Here is a 15,632-nt window from a genome sequence, read left to right as displayed (position 1 = left end):
TACGAGGTGTGTAACAGTCACACTGGTTCAAACTAGGAACAGCCATCGACTTTAAATAAGTGGAAAACTCTTTTACAATATCCAAGCATTAAAATGACGTAATCTACGGCACAGATCAACTGAATAATGCAAAGTCAAACATATGAAATAAAAGAAGACTCTTTATTCATTCTACAGATCGTGAATATGTTAATTACACAGATTTTTTTTTTTTTTTTTAATTTTCTGTTCACAATCAAGCTTAAGGTGAAACAAACACACGTAGCTCAAGCAGTGAAGCAGCAACAGGCCCAAATATAACACAAAGCTATTTGTCTACAATTATGTGTGATCCCACACGACTTTAATGCTTCCCCAAAGCACACCTTCTATGTTACCATGGACACAGTGTTGCTTGTTATGTTGGTTTGATGCAGAGAGGAGCAGCTGTTGACCACAGATTTCACGTTGAAAAATCATTCCAACAGAAGAGTGCGTCTCGTCGGGTTTCTGACTCTCAGCTGTAAGCAAATGACGACTGGAAAAATTCACAAATATTCAAGAAACACATAAGATACAAAGAGTGTTCTGATCAACATCAGCGTGTGTTACAAACATGTAAGAATGATTAATAAGGTGTGCAGGAGTTTCTCTGAAGAATGACTGAATGAGGGATGTGCTGCCAGGTGATGCTGGCTGAGGAAGCGACACACTGACTGACATTCATGTACTTTCATCATTTCAGACCCGATGGAGTCGTCCCATGAGAGCGTCTGGTTGTTAAAGACAGTCAGGATCACATCGTACTACTTCTGGGTTTCAGGGTTGACCAAACGTATTTGTCAGCAGGGTTCTGTTTCCCTCGTCCACCTGACCTGCCATCTCTTCCAGTATCTGGACTTTCTCGCTGTCTCCTCCCTCCTTCATCTTCCTGATCAGGATACCCAGGAAGGCCTGCGTGGACGTGGTCTTCACGGTCAGAGCAATATCTCGCAGCTTCAGCACATGTCTAAAGGCCTCATTCAGGTATTGTTTCACCTCATCTTCCAGCTTCTTGTTCTTCACTTCCAGAACATTCAGCAGACTGGATGTGTTATTCACATCGGTTTGGAACCTGTCCTTGACTTCTTGCAGGGTCTTTTGAACTTTCCTGGTCTTGGTCACATACCTCTGTGTATCTTTCACATGCCTCCCAGTTGGGCACCTCCCTGCACAGACAGTGCAGCGGTCATCACTCATGATCTCACAGAGTGAAGCATTCCAGGCTATAGTGCATCCTGGGTAATGACAGTTCTCCTCACAGGCTTTGCAGCGAGTGACTCCATCAAATGTCAAAAATGACCATCCGCCTCCATAGGTCTCCAGTATTTTGTACTGTTCTTCCACCTCGATGGTAAAGTTCTTGTCATTTTCCATGTCTTTCTCATGCATCCTTAGCTGCACCTTCGTCACCTTTATCTCCTCCTGCATCTTCTCAGCCGACTTGATCCTCTCTTGCAGGTTGTGGATGGAGGCTGTCAGTCGGATTTGAGATCTCAGAACCTCCACAGTTGTTTTCAGCTTCTGAGGTCCAGTTCTTCCCAGGAACTCTGAAAACTTTTGCATTCCCCTCATTGTTTGTCGCCATGCATTTTCCAAAGGTACCTCAGTGTCTTCGTCTCTCAGTTCTGCTTGACAGTTATTAAACAAGAAGTGAACAGGCTGATTCTTCTCATTTCTGGAACATTTAATCTTTGCACCTAGAAGAGCCTGGAGAGCATTTTTAGGTGGCATTCCATCTGAGTGTGTGATGAGAGCTACGATGTTCTTCTCCAGGTCTTTTCCAAACAGAGACATCACTGAGTCAAAGATGTACCTCATGCGGTCACTGACTCTATTCTCAGATGCTTTCAGCACCAGACCCACAGCATTAATTTCATGAACACCGCCCTCTGATCGAAACAAGTCAAACAGTCTTTGACTGATGATGGTATCCAGCTCGATCCCTCTGGTGTCTCCATATCCAGGAGTATCAATGATGGTCAGAGAGTAGGGCAGAGTTTTACCTTCAAAACCAAAGATCTGGTACACAATCACATCTGATGTCTGACTTTCTGCCTGACTTTTCTCCTCTTCCTCTACAATCTTAAACCAGACTTCATCCTCATACTTCACTCCCATGGTGTAGTTGACCAGAGCATTGATCAGAGTAGATTTTCCTGTTCCTGTTTCACCAACAAGTAAGATGGTTTTATTTGTCTTCCCGGGGCTTTTTTCACCAATGGTCATAATTTTTAGAGTTCCAGTTTCTTGTTTATTTGGTTTCAGCTGGTAGACAGCAGGAGGTCCTGAACGGATCAGTTCAGACATAAAGTGGTCATATTCGGATGAGATTTTGGCCCTCTTTGAGTTTCTGCACAAGAAAAAAGATACAAACAGTGTTAGTTTGGTGTCATAAAGTTTAAGGTTTCAGTGCTGCTTGATGGTAACTGTAGACTGAACATAAGTAGACGTGGTGAAAGACGAGGATGATATGGAAATGTTTCAACCTGCATTCTATCTAATGGTCAGAGAGGGGCATCTCTGTGGTTGATGTGTTCAGAAAGCTGCTGCTCGTCTGGTGTTCAACCTCCCCAAGTTCTCCCACACCACTCCCCTTCTCCACTCTCTACACTGGCTCCCTGTAGCTGCTCGCATCCAGTTTAAGACTCTGGTGCTGGCCTACAGGGCAGTGGAAGGAACAGCTCCTTCATACCTCCAGGCTATGGTCAAGCCCTACACCCCGGCCCGACCACTTCCCTCTGCGGCCTCCAGGCGCCTGGCTGCCCCGTCACTCAGTGGTCCCTGCGCACGATCGACACGGTCACAGCTTTTCTCTGTTCTGGCATCCCGATGGTGGAATGATCTCCCGACTGATCGCTGCCCATCTTTGGCCGCAGGCTGCAAACCCATCTCTTCAGGAAACACTACCCAGATCCGCCCTCTTAGGATATTCACCTGTTTGTTTTCTAAATTGTCTTTGTTTTCTAAATTGTCTTCCCATTTGTCTAGGTACCTAACTTACCGCACTTACTCTTGCACTAGTTATGCTCTTAGCTGCTTGGTTTTGGAAGGAAATGCACTTATGATTTCTTGTGACCTGAAGTTCTTTTGCCTACCGATATGAAACACACTTATTGTAAGTCGCTTTGGATAAAAGCGTCTGCAAAATGACCGTAATGTAATGTAATGTAATGTAATAACTGATGACAAATGAATGAACAGATTCATCCTTTAAGCCACGTGCTGGGAACTATTAAAACCACTAAGACAAATGAGGACATTAAATGTATTAAATCATAAAAAACATTTAAACCACCAGTACAGTTAACCCTTACCATTCTGAGAAAATTTACATCAATCTATGGCGTACTCAAAGTAAACCGAGAGAAGCTCCAAAACCATCTTTTGATAACTTAGCATTTTACCCCAAACATTTGGAAACACTGAGTGTTTCTGGAACGATTTGCACATGTTTGAAGAAGGATTTGATTTAATATTAATTTAATTTAATCTAATTAAGCATTTAAACGTCCACACAGGCCGAAAGCTCAGGCATATGCTGCCGCCTGCTCACATGACCACGTTGTTTTATGTCTACTTGGTGTTTGTGACAAATAAACACCATGTGGTGCCCTGTCAACAGCTGATAAAAACACAAGTTTCTTGTTATCACAGCCACAGTCTGCAGCTGAGTCCAAACCTGCTTCGCTTGTTTCAATCTGATCATCTCACGGCTTCAATGCAGAGCTCTCACAGTGAGGAACACCCTAAAAATCTCTGAAAAGTGGATTTTAAAGGCTCAAAGTTCAGTGATGTTGACTCACGTTGCCATGGTGATGACTGTTCCTGAAAGTTGGGATATAATCTGTCAAACAAAAAGAAGAAAATGTCAATCGAAGCTTCAGTTGTTGTTCTTCACATGTTTCCTGTCACATTTGCTTTTCCACTAATTCATTTCCACAACCTTACAGATATTTCCTTTCCTTTCACATCTGGCAGCGACAGTCCTCTGGGAATCAAACACAGAAATGTCCCGATGTGAACACATTTCAGTCATTCTGCTTGACACCTTGAATCTCAAACATCCAAAACTCACTTCTTGTGTGCCGAGGAAGGACACCATGGAAAACTTCCACGAGGTAACTGTAGGAGCCATTTGTAATTTTCTGGTGTTTGGGCATAGTTTGGGTCTGTCTTATTTTGTTTTGATAATTATGTTTTATTAGGTTCAGGTTTATAATTAATAATTGGGTTTCTATGTGAATTGACACTCTGACCTATATTTTGCTTTACCACTGGTGGTGGTGTGGGGGAAATCTATATAGGTGTGAAGGTGAAAGGGCAGCGTTTTGGGGTGTGGGGAGGTCATATGCTTTTCTACTCCTCTCTGTTGTATGCTGGTTTGGCTTCATCATATCCAAATATTGACCATAATTTCCATCTTTTTGCATGCTGCCATAGACCGTCAGCCTGGATTTAGGATCTCATTCATTCTCATCTCGGCTTGTATTTAAAGGGGATAGAGAATCAAAATCGTCTTTTTCACGTTTTTGGTGTTAGTTCTGAGTCTCCCCGCTGTGGGGAGTACACACAAAGTGCCAGCAAGTGTCAGAACCTCTGTTTCAAGTACTCCCCTTTTTTGAATATCCCCCAGAAAAAGTGTCAATCCGTTTTTGTGAAAAAGTGACGTCACTTTTTCAGCAATCGCCCCCTGAAGCTGCACTGTTGTTGCTCTGTATATTGGATACTGTGTATTGTTGTACACACCTTGTACATTTTATATTCATATATTTTTATTCTTTAGTATATCCTATGTTACATGTTTGCACCTTACGCCGCAGCAAATTCCTAGTTAGTGAACACTGTTCACTAACAATGGCAATAAAACGAATTCTGATTCCGATGAGCTTTCTTTTCAGTCAGTGTATTACTCTATAGCTCTGTTTTCAGTAAGAACAAGGGCAGCCAATCAAGTAACGGCAACCGAATAGCGCCAACACCTACCTGCATTTCATAATGAGGTTGCCAGATAAGCTCTGAAACGACGCCAATAAGGGCAAACGACGCATTCTAAACCCAGCATAGTAACATAGCTGTTTCACACAGCCTTTTAGGGAGGTTCTGAGCCATTACAGACCCAACCAATTTTTTTTGGGCAACATATCACATCACAGAACAAGGATTAATGCCCCATTCAACCATTCTCTATCACCTTTAATAAATGGGAGCATTCCCAAACCAACCCAGTCTCACAGAAAAACGTGTAATAGCTACGTTGGTCCACAAGGGAAAACGTGGTGTTGTAGCGATAGCAGCGTCCATAGCAACCACCTTAACAACGGTAGAAAACGTGATATTCTTACGTTTTTTCAAGGAGATACCAAAGTCTTTGGCAAAACTAATAAACGAAAGATTGTCTACATTCTCTGAACGAAGATTCTTAAAATATGATGCCTAGTTCTTGCTAGAAATTCCATCGAAATGCATACAAATGCAGATGCTTTCTTAAAATATTATGTTTTTCATAGAAAAAAGGTTGACAGTCGGCCATTTTCCTTTTTTAGCTGAGGAAAACTTGATAGTCACGTGACCTGGTTGCGAAGTAATGTAAATGAATAGGCCAAATAAAACGTATTGTCACAATTTTGGGGGCCAAATTGTGACAATACCACGTTTTCCCTTGTGGACCAACGTAGTTATTACACGTTTCTCTGTGAGACTGAGTTGCCCAAACTTATCTCCCAGTCTGGACATTACCTTTTGAGCACGTTAGGACCTGGATTCCCCGCACCCAGAAGCGACTAAAAATAGGATGGAATTTGATAGTCGCTACAGTAACTTTACTTCCAGAGACAAACGTTTGAACCCAACAGAATAAAGTATGGTGCAATAAAAGGGATCAAATCATTGGCACTGGGCAGAGGCTGTATACCTGAAGCCACCCGCTGATCCAACCAACGAGTCTGTGGTTCACTTTGTAAACTAGAGATCAATAGCTACGAGGTCACTCTTTCATAAGACATGTTCACCTCACCTCAGAGGGACTTTCTGCTGAAATGAACAAACAAATCATGTTCTTTTACTCAGTGATGTGTGTCTTTTGGGTGTCTTAAGTGCATGAAATAAATTAAACACAGTCTTCATAAACCCAGGTGGAACTGACTGACAGTGGGTAAAGTTCAGTAAGTGCCACGGAGAAAAATAAATGCACGAAGTATATGAAACTTTGCCCTCCCTGAGTGCACCTGCAGTCAGACTGATCTTCACTAAACTTAAAGTGTGGGAATCATCAATCAGTTTTGAGTTCAGCGTGTTATAGTTGTCATTGAATTGTAGAAAAGCAAAATTTGAAGTGTATAAATTGTACTTTTTGTGCTAAAGTGGAACAACTTAAAGTATTCTAATAGTACACCTCAGTACACTCAGGCTGTGTATGAACTAATTCACATGTTTGATCAGAAAAATAAAGTTCACTTACTTTGTTTTTATAAGAATATGAACAATTTATTACAAACGTGCCACTAATATTAAAGCATATTAAACTAATATTGTATTATTAGTGTGCTCAATCATCACATTTGTATTAATAACAGTCAGTAACTACTTACTAAAATATGCTGTTATTACTTTATGGGTTGAATTACACGTGTGAAAAGTACATTTAAAATCACACAGATGTGATTGAAAATATACTAAAACTTTAGGGGATTGAAATATAATTCATATATTAAAATATATATAGTTCAGAAAACAACTATGAAAAATACAAAAATATATTAAACAAAAAGATTAAATAAGTACACTTTAACTTAGCTTTAATTTAAATGATATTTTCCTTTAATATATTGAAATAAAGTAAATAACAGTGCAGTTATTTTAAATTGTGATTAGACAGTTAAACAGATGATTTTTTGTTGAAATTGAGAATATATTTGAAATGTAATAAAGTATTTTATATGCACATGCATATGTATATATCTATTTTTTAAATTAAGTTTGTTTACTTCTGCATTTTCCCTCCAGAACAACGTCGCTGTACATTTTTGCACATGTTTTATCCAACATGTAAATTTGGAGGCTTTTCTCCAGAGGCTCTTCCATGACACGATAAACTTCTGACAGTTCAGCTACACTGCAGCAGTCAGGAGCCATTTCATGTTGCAGGGAAAAGAAGTCCAGATGTATTTTATTTAAGCACTTAGGATCATCCTCCAGTTAAAACCAACACTGCTCCCAGTTTTTACACTGAAAATATAAGATCAGATTTACTGCCATTGCCAAAGCAAAGGTCATCTTACAGGGTGTGTCAGAGTGTGTTGAGCCAATCTGTAGTGAAGAGTATTTAATAAACGTGGAAGAATATGACGGAAATAAGAGTAATATGGAAATGCCTTTTTTATTCAGATGCTTAAAATCAACCAGGTCATTCAGCATGCTTTATCAGTCTAGTATTGATGATTCCACTGATCAACAACATGAGTTTTTCTTCAGGAATATCACAGGGAGTGTATCAATAATGGAATTTCTCAGTCTAATAATCCTGAAACTTCAGACTTTGGAAAATTTAACAGAACTGATGAACCTGACAAAGAATACTGTGTTGCTGTGCTCAGTTTTTTATAATCGTTACAGCATGAAGAAGCTGCGTATATGAATGAGGATGTGACAGTTACAGATCTCACACTGATCAACCATAAGCATCAGTGTGCATATGGTTGAGTTTATGTTTTTCTTTTTCCCCTCTTCTTTGATTGCTTTTAACTGTTTTTTAAATTTTTATTCTATTTTTTTTCTCTTTAAATTGCTGCTTTATGCTGTTCTCTTAAATGCCTTGTCTTTATGTAAAGCATATTGAGTTGCCTGTGGTATGAAATGTGCTGAATAAATAAAGATGCCTTGCCTTGCCTTGCCTTGATCAGGATGCTGCTCAGCCACTAAATGACCTGCCTTCCTGCTGCACTATGCTTTATCACACATATCTTCCTCTGGCATTTATTTTCCTCCTGCACATATAGTAATTTCAACAATAAATACAGGCATGTGCATGAGAGCTAAATATGATGCATGCATTCAAATAGGATATATGAATATGGAAGCGTTAGCATCAAAATAATAGAACAATATCAAATAAAACTGCAGAAGAAAATGTAACTGTGGTTAAACAAAATTCCGGATTTTGGCAGTTTTTGTAGTAGAACAAACTACTAGTTGTGATGCAGATCTGAAGCTTTTCTTACCTGTGTAGTTGCAGTGAGCAGACTGTGGACTCTGCTGGTTTCTCAGTCTCTCTTTTATAGCTCAGCTCTGTGAACTTTACACGACCTTTCACTTCCCTCCAACGATGGTTATAAACTGCACGGTTTCTCTGAAGTCACATGACCACACCTGTAACGGACTATAACCGCTGCCTCTGCTGATTTAAAACAAAATAGTTCTTCATTTTTTAACAATGAATTTGAATCGTTGTGATTTCAGCACTCTTTGGCTTCTTTATTAATTACAGATGTTCATCTCTGTCCTTCCAGTCATTACCAGGTGTTTGAGTCTCCTGCTGCAGACACTTGAAGGGCTGCAAACTGAGGCGTTGCCTTCAGGAAGGAACAAAGAAAGAAGAACTCACAACAGGAAACAACAGGAAACTAGATGTTTGAGTACAGTTAAACAGCTATGATAAACCCTTTTTAATAATAAATAATAATACATTTTAATAATAACTATTTGATCAGATGTTTGAGAATGAAAAGATTATTAACTGAACTCTGTGTAGTTGTTATTACTTATGTACACTTCAGTAAATCCATTAGTTTCTACTTTCATCTGAAAAATGTCTGCTGAAGTCTGTTGCTCTTTGCAGGTGGTGGTGGTGGGTGGGTGACCACAGAGCCGCTTTCTCCTCTGATGGAGAATAAATCCTCTCCACCCTGTCTGCCACATCAGAACGAAACTGCACGTAAACCTGCAGTCTGAGATTAAAGTGCTCTGTTGGGGAAATTTCCAACCATGAGATCTTTAAGATATAATGGAGCTTGGTCATTAAGAGAAAACAAGAACAAACTGAAATATGTCAGATAAAAATGACTTAAACCAGCCTAATACAGTTCCTTTCATCAAAATAAAATGTTCAAGTCTCTGTAACAGAATCCTGTGATCGATCGTATCAAAGGCAGCACTGAGCTCCAACAGGACAAGCACAGACACAAGTCCACCATCAGAGACTAAGAAGAGATTATTGGGGACTTTCACTGTGCTATGATGCACTCTGAATCCTGACGGAAACTGTGTGCGTGTGTATGTTTATTTAGGCTGTAAGTACTAAATCTATATGTGTGCTTTAGTCATACAAGAAGCAGTAAAAAGAGTCGGAACCTTGATTTTCACATTCAAGACCTTTTTCAGATCCACACAATAACAGCAGCACAAATTTACACGAACAAACCGGTTTACACACACACCAAGTCAGTCATCAGTCAGACAGTCATCCAATTCTTCACGAGTTTAAATTGCTTAGGTTCTTTTATTTAGTCTTTTACTTTTCAGGACATATTGTCATAGACAATACATGAGATTTGAAATAATTATTTTTATAAGCCTTGTGATTTATTCAGGGAATCAGAAGAAGCTGACGTGCACTTTATCAGCATCACTTGTGACCTCTTTTAATATATTTGTGGCCAATTCATAATCAAATTTGAATTCTCTTCTTAAAATATTTTCTATATCGCGGTCAAAGATAACTCCAAAGAGTTTTAAGCAGATATGAAATTATATAAACACATATATTAAAATAATAATAATAATAATAATAATAACTTGGACTTATATAGCGCCTTTCAAGGTACCCAAGGTCGCTTAACAAAAGAAAAGAAGGGGGGAAGGGTAGGGCCGGAGGGGTGGGTTTAAGAAGAGTAGGACATGGAGACGAGATGTGTTTTTAGATTCTTTTTGAACTGTAGTAGAGAGAGGGCAGAACGGATGTGAAGTGGCAGATTGTTCCATAGGGTGGGGGCAGTTGAACAGAAGGCCCTATCTCCATATGTTTTTAGTCTGGTACGAGGAACAGAAAGTAGGTCCTTGTCTGAGGAGCGCAGAAGCCGTGACTGTGAGTAGGGGTGGAGGAGATCAGAGATGTACTTAGGTGCGAGTGAGTGGAGAGATTTGTAGGTCAAGAGAAGGATTTTATAGGTGACGCATGCTTTGACTGGGAGCCAGTGAAGTTGCTTTAGGATGGGGGTGATGTGCTGCCAGGGCTCGGTGTGAGTTAGCACCCTGGCAGCTGAGTTTTGGACATACTGCAACCTGTCAAGGGCCTTACTGGGTAGCCCAGACAGGACACCATTGCAGTAGTCCAGACGGGAGGAGATAAATGAGTGGATGAGGGTCTCTGTTACTGAGTCAGATAATGAGGGCCGGAGTCTTGAGATGTTTCTGAGGTGAAAAAAGGCAGATTTAGTGATGCTCTTGATGTGGGACCGAAATGAGAGACCGAAATACCGAAATAAAAACATTCCTTTTTTGTTTTCATCTGTCATTTTCTAGGACTCCCTGGAGAAGAGGTCATGTATCTGTACAACTCTTCTCATCTGTATAACTCTTATTATCTGTATCTGGACAACTCCTGGATACAATAAAGGATAAATAATTAATTCATATTAATTTATTTATATTGTCATGTTATATAGTAAAAAAAGGTTTTTATAACATAATTTACTTATGTTGTTCTTTTTTTAATCATATTTCTGACCAATAGACTCAACAAAATCATGAAAATCATTCATTTAAATTCAAATAGTTTATTTCAAACCAATGAGACGAAACAAATACCAACCAACAACAAACAAAAACAACAAACAAAACAACCACCTTAGTTTAAAATGGGGATGGAAGAAGCTGAGCTGATTTATTGCCAAATACCATAACCGTTTTGAATAATTTAGGGTATTTTTTATTGGGGGGACAATTAATGTTTTTCAGAAATTGGGTGGGGGACGCGTCCCCATCCCCCGAGGGATCTGTATCTTTTCCCGTATAACGTCAACTTTTTGAGGGCCCTTGACTCATTGGGGCCCCACTCTGACATCCTGTAAGATACAGACAGAGCTGTTTGTTGTACTTACACAGCATGTCCACTAGATGGAGGTAGAGTTCTGCATCTGGTTTTTATCAGTCCAAATAAGAAAATAAAATGTTTTTTTTCTGATTTAAAATGATCATGTTCATTTTTGTTAAGAATCAACGAAACCAGGTGAATTTGCAAACATTATGTACACTAATAAACAAGAGATAACTATTAGGCCTAACTCAGAGGAAATTAAGCTGAAAAAAACCCATAAAACAGCGAATGATGATGATGATGATCATAATGATGATGCCAGCAGTTTCCAGTCTTTCCCGACAAAAAAAAGGCTGAGATCATGTTATTTTAGTCTTTTCTTTAATTTTCAATCCTTTTGGTCATTTTTTTCCCCCTTTATAGCTTTTTGTTTTCTAGTATTTGTATTTTTTCCTTTTGGAATATCTCCATCAGCATCATAACTGTATTTTTACATTTGGAATTCTTTGCTGATTTGAAACAGGTTTAACCAAGTGAGGAGGATGCTTCTCCCTCTGCCTCTCCCTTCCACACAGCAGGGAGGAGGAGAAAGGGAGGAGGAGAAAGGGAGGAGGAGAAAGGGAGGAGGAGAAAGGGAGGAGGAGCGCTGGGAGATCTGACGCAGTGTGAGCTGCCGCCGCCTCACTTCCACTCTCTGCGGCCAGGAAGACGCACGGCTGCTTGGAAATCCCACAAAAAACCCGGACAGAGATCGACGGCTTGTGGAGGCGATGATGACGGCTGTGGTGATGGGAGGACAGTCGCGGCTCCGGGCCTCAGGCTCGGGCTTAGAGCCGGAGCTGTAACGCGGAGGTCGGCGTTGATTGTGTGCTGAGTGGCGCAGGAGAGGAGGATGCCTCCGCGGCCGCGGACACTGCTCTGGTTCCACTCGAAACACTTGATTATTTCCCGACACAAAGTGACTCTTCTGCCCTCTCCGAGGGAGGGTTTGTTGTTCAGGAGCGCGCTGATTTCTGAGGGACTCTGTCCAGCATGCTGCCTGTTCAGGATCCATGAGAACTCTCAATGAAAACAAGGAGGAGCAGGAGGAGGAGGGGTCGGGCTGCAACGCCATGGAGGACAAGGAGAACGATCTGAAAACGGCCAGGTTGTGGAGGGATGCCGCCCTCCGCTCCCGGAAGCTGCGGAGCAACCTGCGCCAGCTCACCCTCTGCTCCAAAAACAACCAGATCGTCCTGCCGGAGGATATATCCGACATAGAGGTGCTCAACCTGGGCAACAACTCTCTCCAGGAACTGCCACACGAGCTGGGATCCACCCTCAACAACCTGCGCATCCTCGTCCTCCGGAGGAACAAGTTCACCACCGTCCCCCGGGTGGTGTTTGAGCTGGGGCTGCTGGTGGAGCTCGACATGAGCCACAACTGCCTGAGAAGCCTGTCTGAAGGGGTGGGCCAGCTGAGGGGGCTGAAGAAGCTCTGCGTCAGTCACAACAAAATCCAGAGCCTGCCGGCTCAGATCGGCTCGCTTCAGTCTCTGGAGGAGCTGGACATCAGTTTCAACGACCTGCGCGACTTCTCCAGATCCTTCTCTGGCCTCTCCAAGCTGCGCACTCTGGATGCAGACCACAACAAGCTCAACCAGTTCCCCCCTGAGATCCTGGGCCTCTGCGAGCTGGAGGAGCTCGACCTCTCCGGGAACAAGTTTGAGACATTGCCCTCTGACATGATGAGGCTGACATCCGCCAAAATCCTGTGGCTCAGCAGTCTCCACATGTCCTCCTTGCCTGACAGCTTCTGTCGCCTGCACAACCTGGAGAGCCTGATGCTGGACGGGAACAACCTGACAGCGCTGCCTCCCTCCTTCGGCCACCTGCAAAGACTCAAAATGATCAATCTGTCCTCCAACGACTTTGAGAACTTCCCTGAGGTGATTTTAAGCATTGCAGGATTAGAGGAACTTTACCTGAGCAGGAATAAATTGACTCATATTCCAGAGGAAATCGGTCAGCTGGTGAAGCTGGTAAACCTCTGGCTGGACAACAACAACATCACGCACCTGCCTGACTCCATCGTGGAGCTGGAGAAGTTGGAGGAACTTGTTTTACAGGGTAACCAAATAGCCATTCTTCCAGATCATTTTGGGAAACTGTCAAAAGTGAACATTTGGAAGGTAAAAGATAACCCTCTCATCCAGCCTCCGTACGAGGTGTGTATGAAGGGCATCCCTTACATCGCAGTCTATCAGAAGGAGCTCGCTCAGTCGCAGCATGCTGTGAAACCCCGGCTCAAACTGGTTCTGATGGGGATGAAGAGTGCTGGGAAAACCCGGCTGAGGCAGAGTTTGGTGAACACAAAGCAGGACACCAGAGGAACCCCAGGAAACAAAGGAATTGAACTTACTAACTGGGTGGCAGATGCTGACCGCCATCTCACATTTTTAGTGTACGATTTGTCAGGGAATCAGAACTATGACCTCATCAAGCCCTTTTTTCTCTCCCCTGGGGCTCTCTATGTTCTTGTTGTCAATCTCAAAACCTACTCACCGAAAAACTTTTACGCTCACGTCGGGTATTTCCTCCACCTGCTCTGTGCCAAAGTCCCCCACGCCGTGGCTTGTTTGGTTGGCACTCATGCGGACCTGTGTGGAGAGGTGGAGCTGGAGGAGAAGACTCTGGACATCCACAGACAGATCGGGCTGCAGGAGAAGAGCGACATCCAGGGTCTGAGGAGCTTGGCTCAGCAGGTGGACCATGCTCTGGAGCAGGGCTACAACGTCCGCACCTCTAGCCCTCATGTCCTCTTCTACGGCGTCACCGACAGGAACCTGAGGCGCCGGAAAGCCCAGCTGCAGTACATGCTGAACCACAGGCTGCAGATCCTGTCCCCGGTCCTGAGCGTCAGCTGCACGGAGACGCAGAGGAACATCCAGAGGCTGCAGGAGAAGCTCATGTCCGTCGCAGACCATCGGGAGATCTTCCCCAACCTCCACCGCGTGCTGCCAAAGTCCTGGCAGATGCTGGAGGAGTTGCACTTTAAGTCCAAAGACCTGTGGCTGTCGTGGTGGAACTCGGCCCGTCTGGGCCTCCAGGCGGGGCTCACCGAGGACCGACTGCAGAGCGCCTTATCCTACCTGCACGAGAGCGGGAAGCTGCTCTACTTTGAGGACAGCCTCACTCTGAGGGAGTACGTGTTCCACAATCTTCCACGTTTCATTGCAATCCTCAACGTCTTCTTCCAGAGGGACGAGTCCACGCTGCTGGACCGGCTGCTCTCTGAGGGGGAGAGGGGGGACAAGGGGAGGGTGAGTCTGGTCATAGAGGACGAGAAGGGAGAGAACCTCAGGGTCACCCACCTGCAGCACCACGTGGAGGGCTTCATCCAACACGGCCTGCTGCCCTCCAACGTCATCCGCCTGCTCCTCAGGCCGCTCATCCAGACCCAGCAGGACCTCCACCTCATCATGGAGCTTCTGGAGAAGATGGGCATCTGCTACTGCATCAACAAACCCCGCAGCAAGCCCCTGAACGGAGCCACCGCCTGGTACAAGTTCCCCAGCTACGTCAGCAATGAGGAGGCCCAGGCGGAGGCCTCGACAGGTGGGAGTTCTCTGCCCGTGAGCCCCCTGTTCTCTGTGGAGCAGCTGCACATCCAGTACAGCTTCCATTTCCTGTTTCCTCCCGGACTGTTTGCCCGTTTCAGCGTGCAGATCAACAGCCACGTGGTCCAGCGGTCGGATGGCAGACATCAGATCTTCGCCTATCGGGGTAAAGTCCCCGTGGTGATCAGCCACCAGCCCTCTAAGGGAAGGCTGCAGGCGGAGACTCTGTCCATCGCCAGCCACGCTTCGCTGCCCAACATCTGGACCGCCTGGCAGGCCGTCACTCCGCTGGTGGAGGAGCTGAACATGCTGCTGCAGGAGTGGCCTGGCCTGCACTACTCTGTACATATTCTCTGTTCCAAGTGCCTGAAGAGAGGGTCGTCCAACCCGCACGCCTTCCCGGGTAAGTCCTCTTTGATCCTGCAGCAGAACGAAGTCTCCTGTCGTCACCCAGCTGCCTGCCCTTCATCCAGGTTTATTTTTGCAGATCAGTCACGTGACCCACAGATCACCAGCTGTGCAGTAGGAGATACTTGGATACAAAATATCTCTGAAAATATTTGACTTTGAAATGAAATAGTGTGATTCAAATAGTTGTAGAATAAGAGAAAGAATCCTGAGGTTTTAACATGTCGGTTAAATAATTAGTTGGAGAACAGATGTGTTTATTTGCTTAGTTCATTAGCTGAAGGACAGAAACGAATCCCGTCAGCTCTGATAAGTCATTTCTATCAATATTTCCCTCAGTTCGTTTGTTTGATGATAATTTAATGATACAAAGAAGAAAATTGTGATTTAACGGTTCGATGACTATTTCTGAGTTTGTGAAAGGTTTCCATCTTTTACTGTTTGATTCCCCAGAAAAATGGATAGATTTGAAACTCAGCCTAATTCAGTATAAAGTGTTTTAGTCCCAAATTCATCCTGTAGAGTTGTTGTGGTGGACAGATAATTCAGGCCTGCCGGTGGAGCACAGACGGCTG

General features: G+C 43.3%; 2 protein-coding genes across 2 annotated transcripts in view; one reads left to right on the top strand and one right to left on the bottom strand.

Annotated features, from left to right (window-relative positions):
• Positions 1-53: 53 nt before the first annotated feature.
• Positions 54-8,337, bottom strand: LOC142373089 (uncharacterized). Its single transcript, XM_075456156.1, has 3 exons — positions 8,238-8,337; positions 3,825-3,865; positions 54-2,371 (listed from the first exon to the last, which is right to left on the bottom strand). The coding sequence occupies exons 2-3, from the start codon at positions 3,830-3,832 to the stop codon at positions 799-801; spliced, it is 1,581 nt and encodes a 526-aa protein (XP_075312271.1). The 5' UTR covers positions 3,833-3,865; positions 8,238-8,337; the 3' UTR covers positions 54-798.
• Positions 8,338-11,685: 3,348 nt separating this feature from the next.
• The window catches only part of mfhas1 (multifunctional ROCO family signaling regulator 1), a 32,669-nt gene continuing 28,722 nt past the window's right edge, over positions 11,686-15,632 (top strand). Inside the window, exon 1 of the mRNA XM_075455381.1 lies at positions 11,686-15,052. Within this exon, the coding sequence (XP_075311496.1) occupies positions 12,103-15,052 (2,950 nt within the window). The 5' untranslated portion in view covers positions 11,686-12,102. The remainder of the gene's footprint in view (positions 15,053-15,632) is intronic.

This window comes from Odontesthes bonariensis, chromosome 22 (assembly GCF_027942865.1).
Source record: "Odontesthes bonariensis isolate fOdoBon6 chromosome 22, fOdoBon6.hap1, whole genome shotgun sequence".
Lineage (NCBI taxonomy): Eukaryota > Metazoa > Chordata > Actinopteri > Atheriniformes > Atherinopsidae > Odontesthes > Odontesthes bonariensis.
Note: the sequence above shows the minus strand (reverse complement) of the source record. Positions and strands in the feature narration are given on the sequence as shown.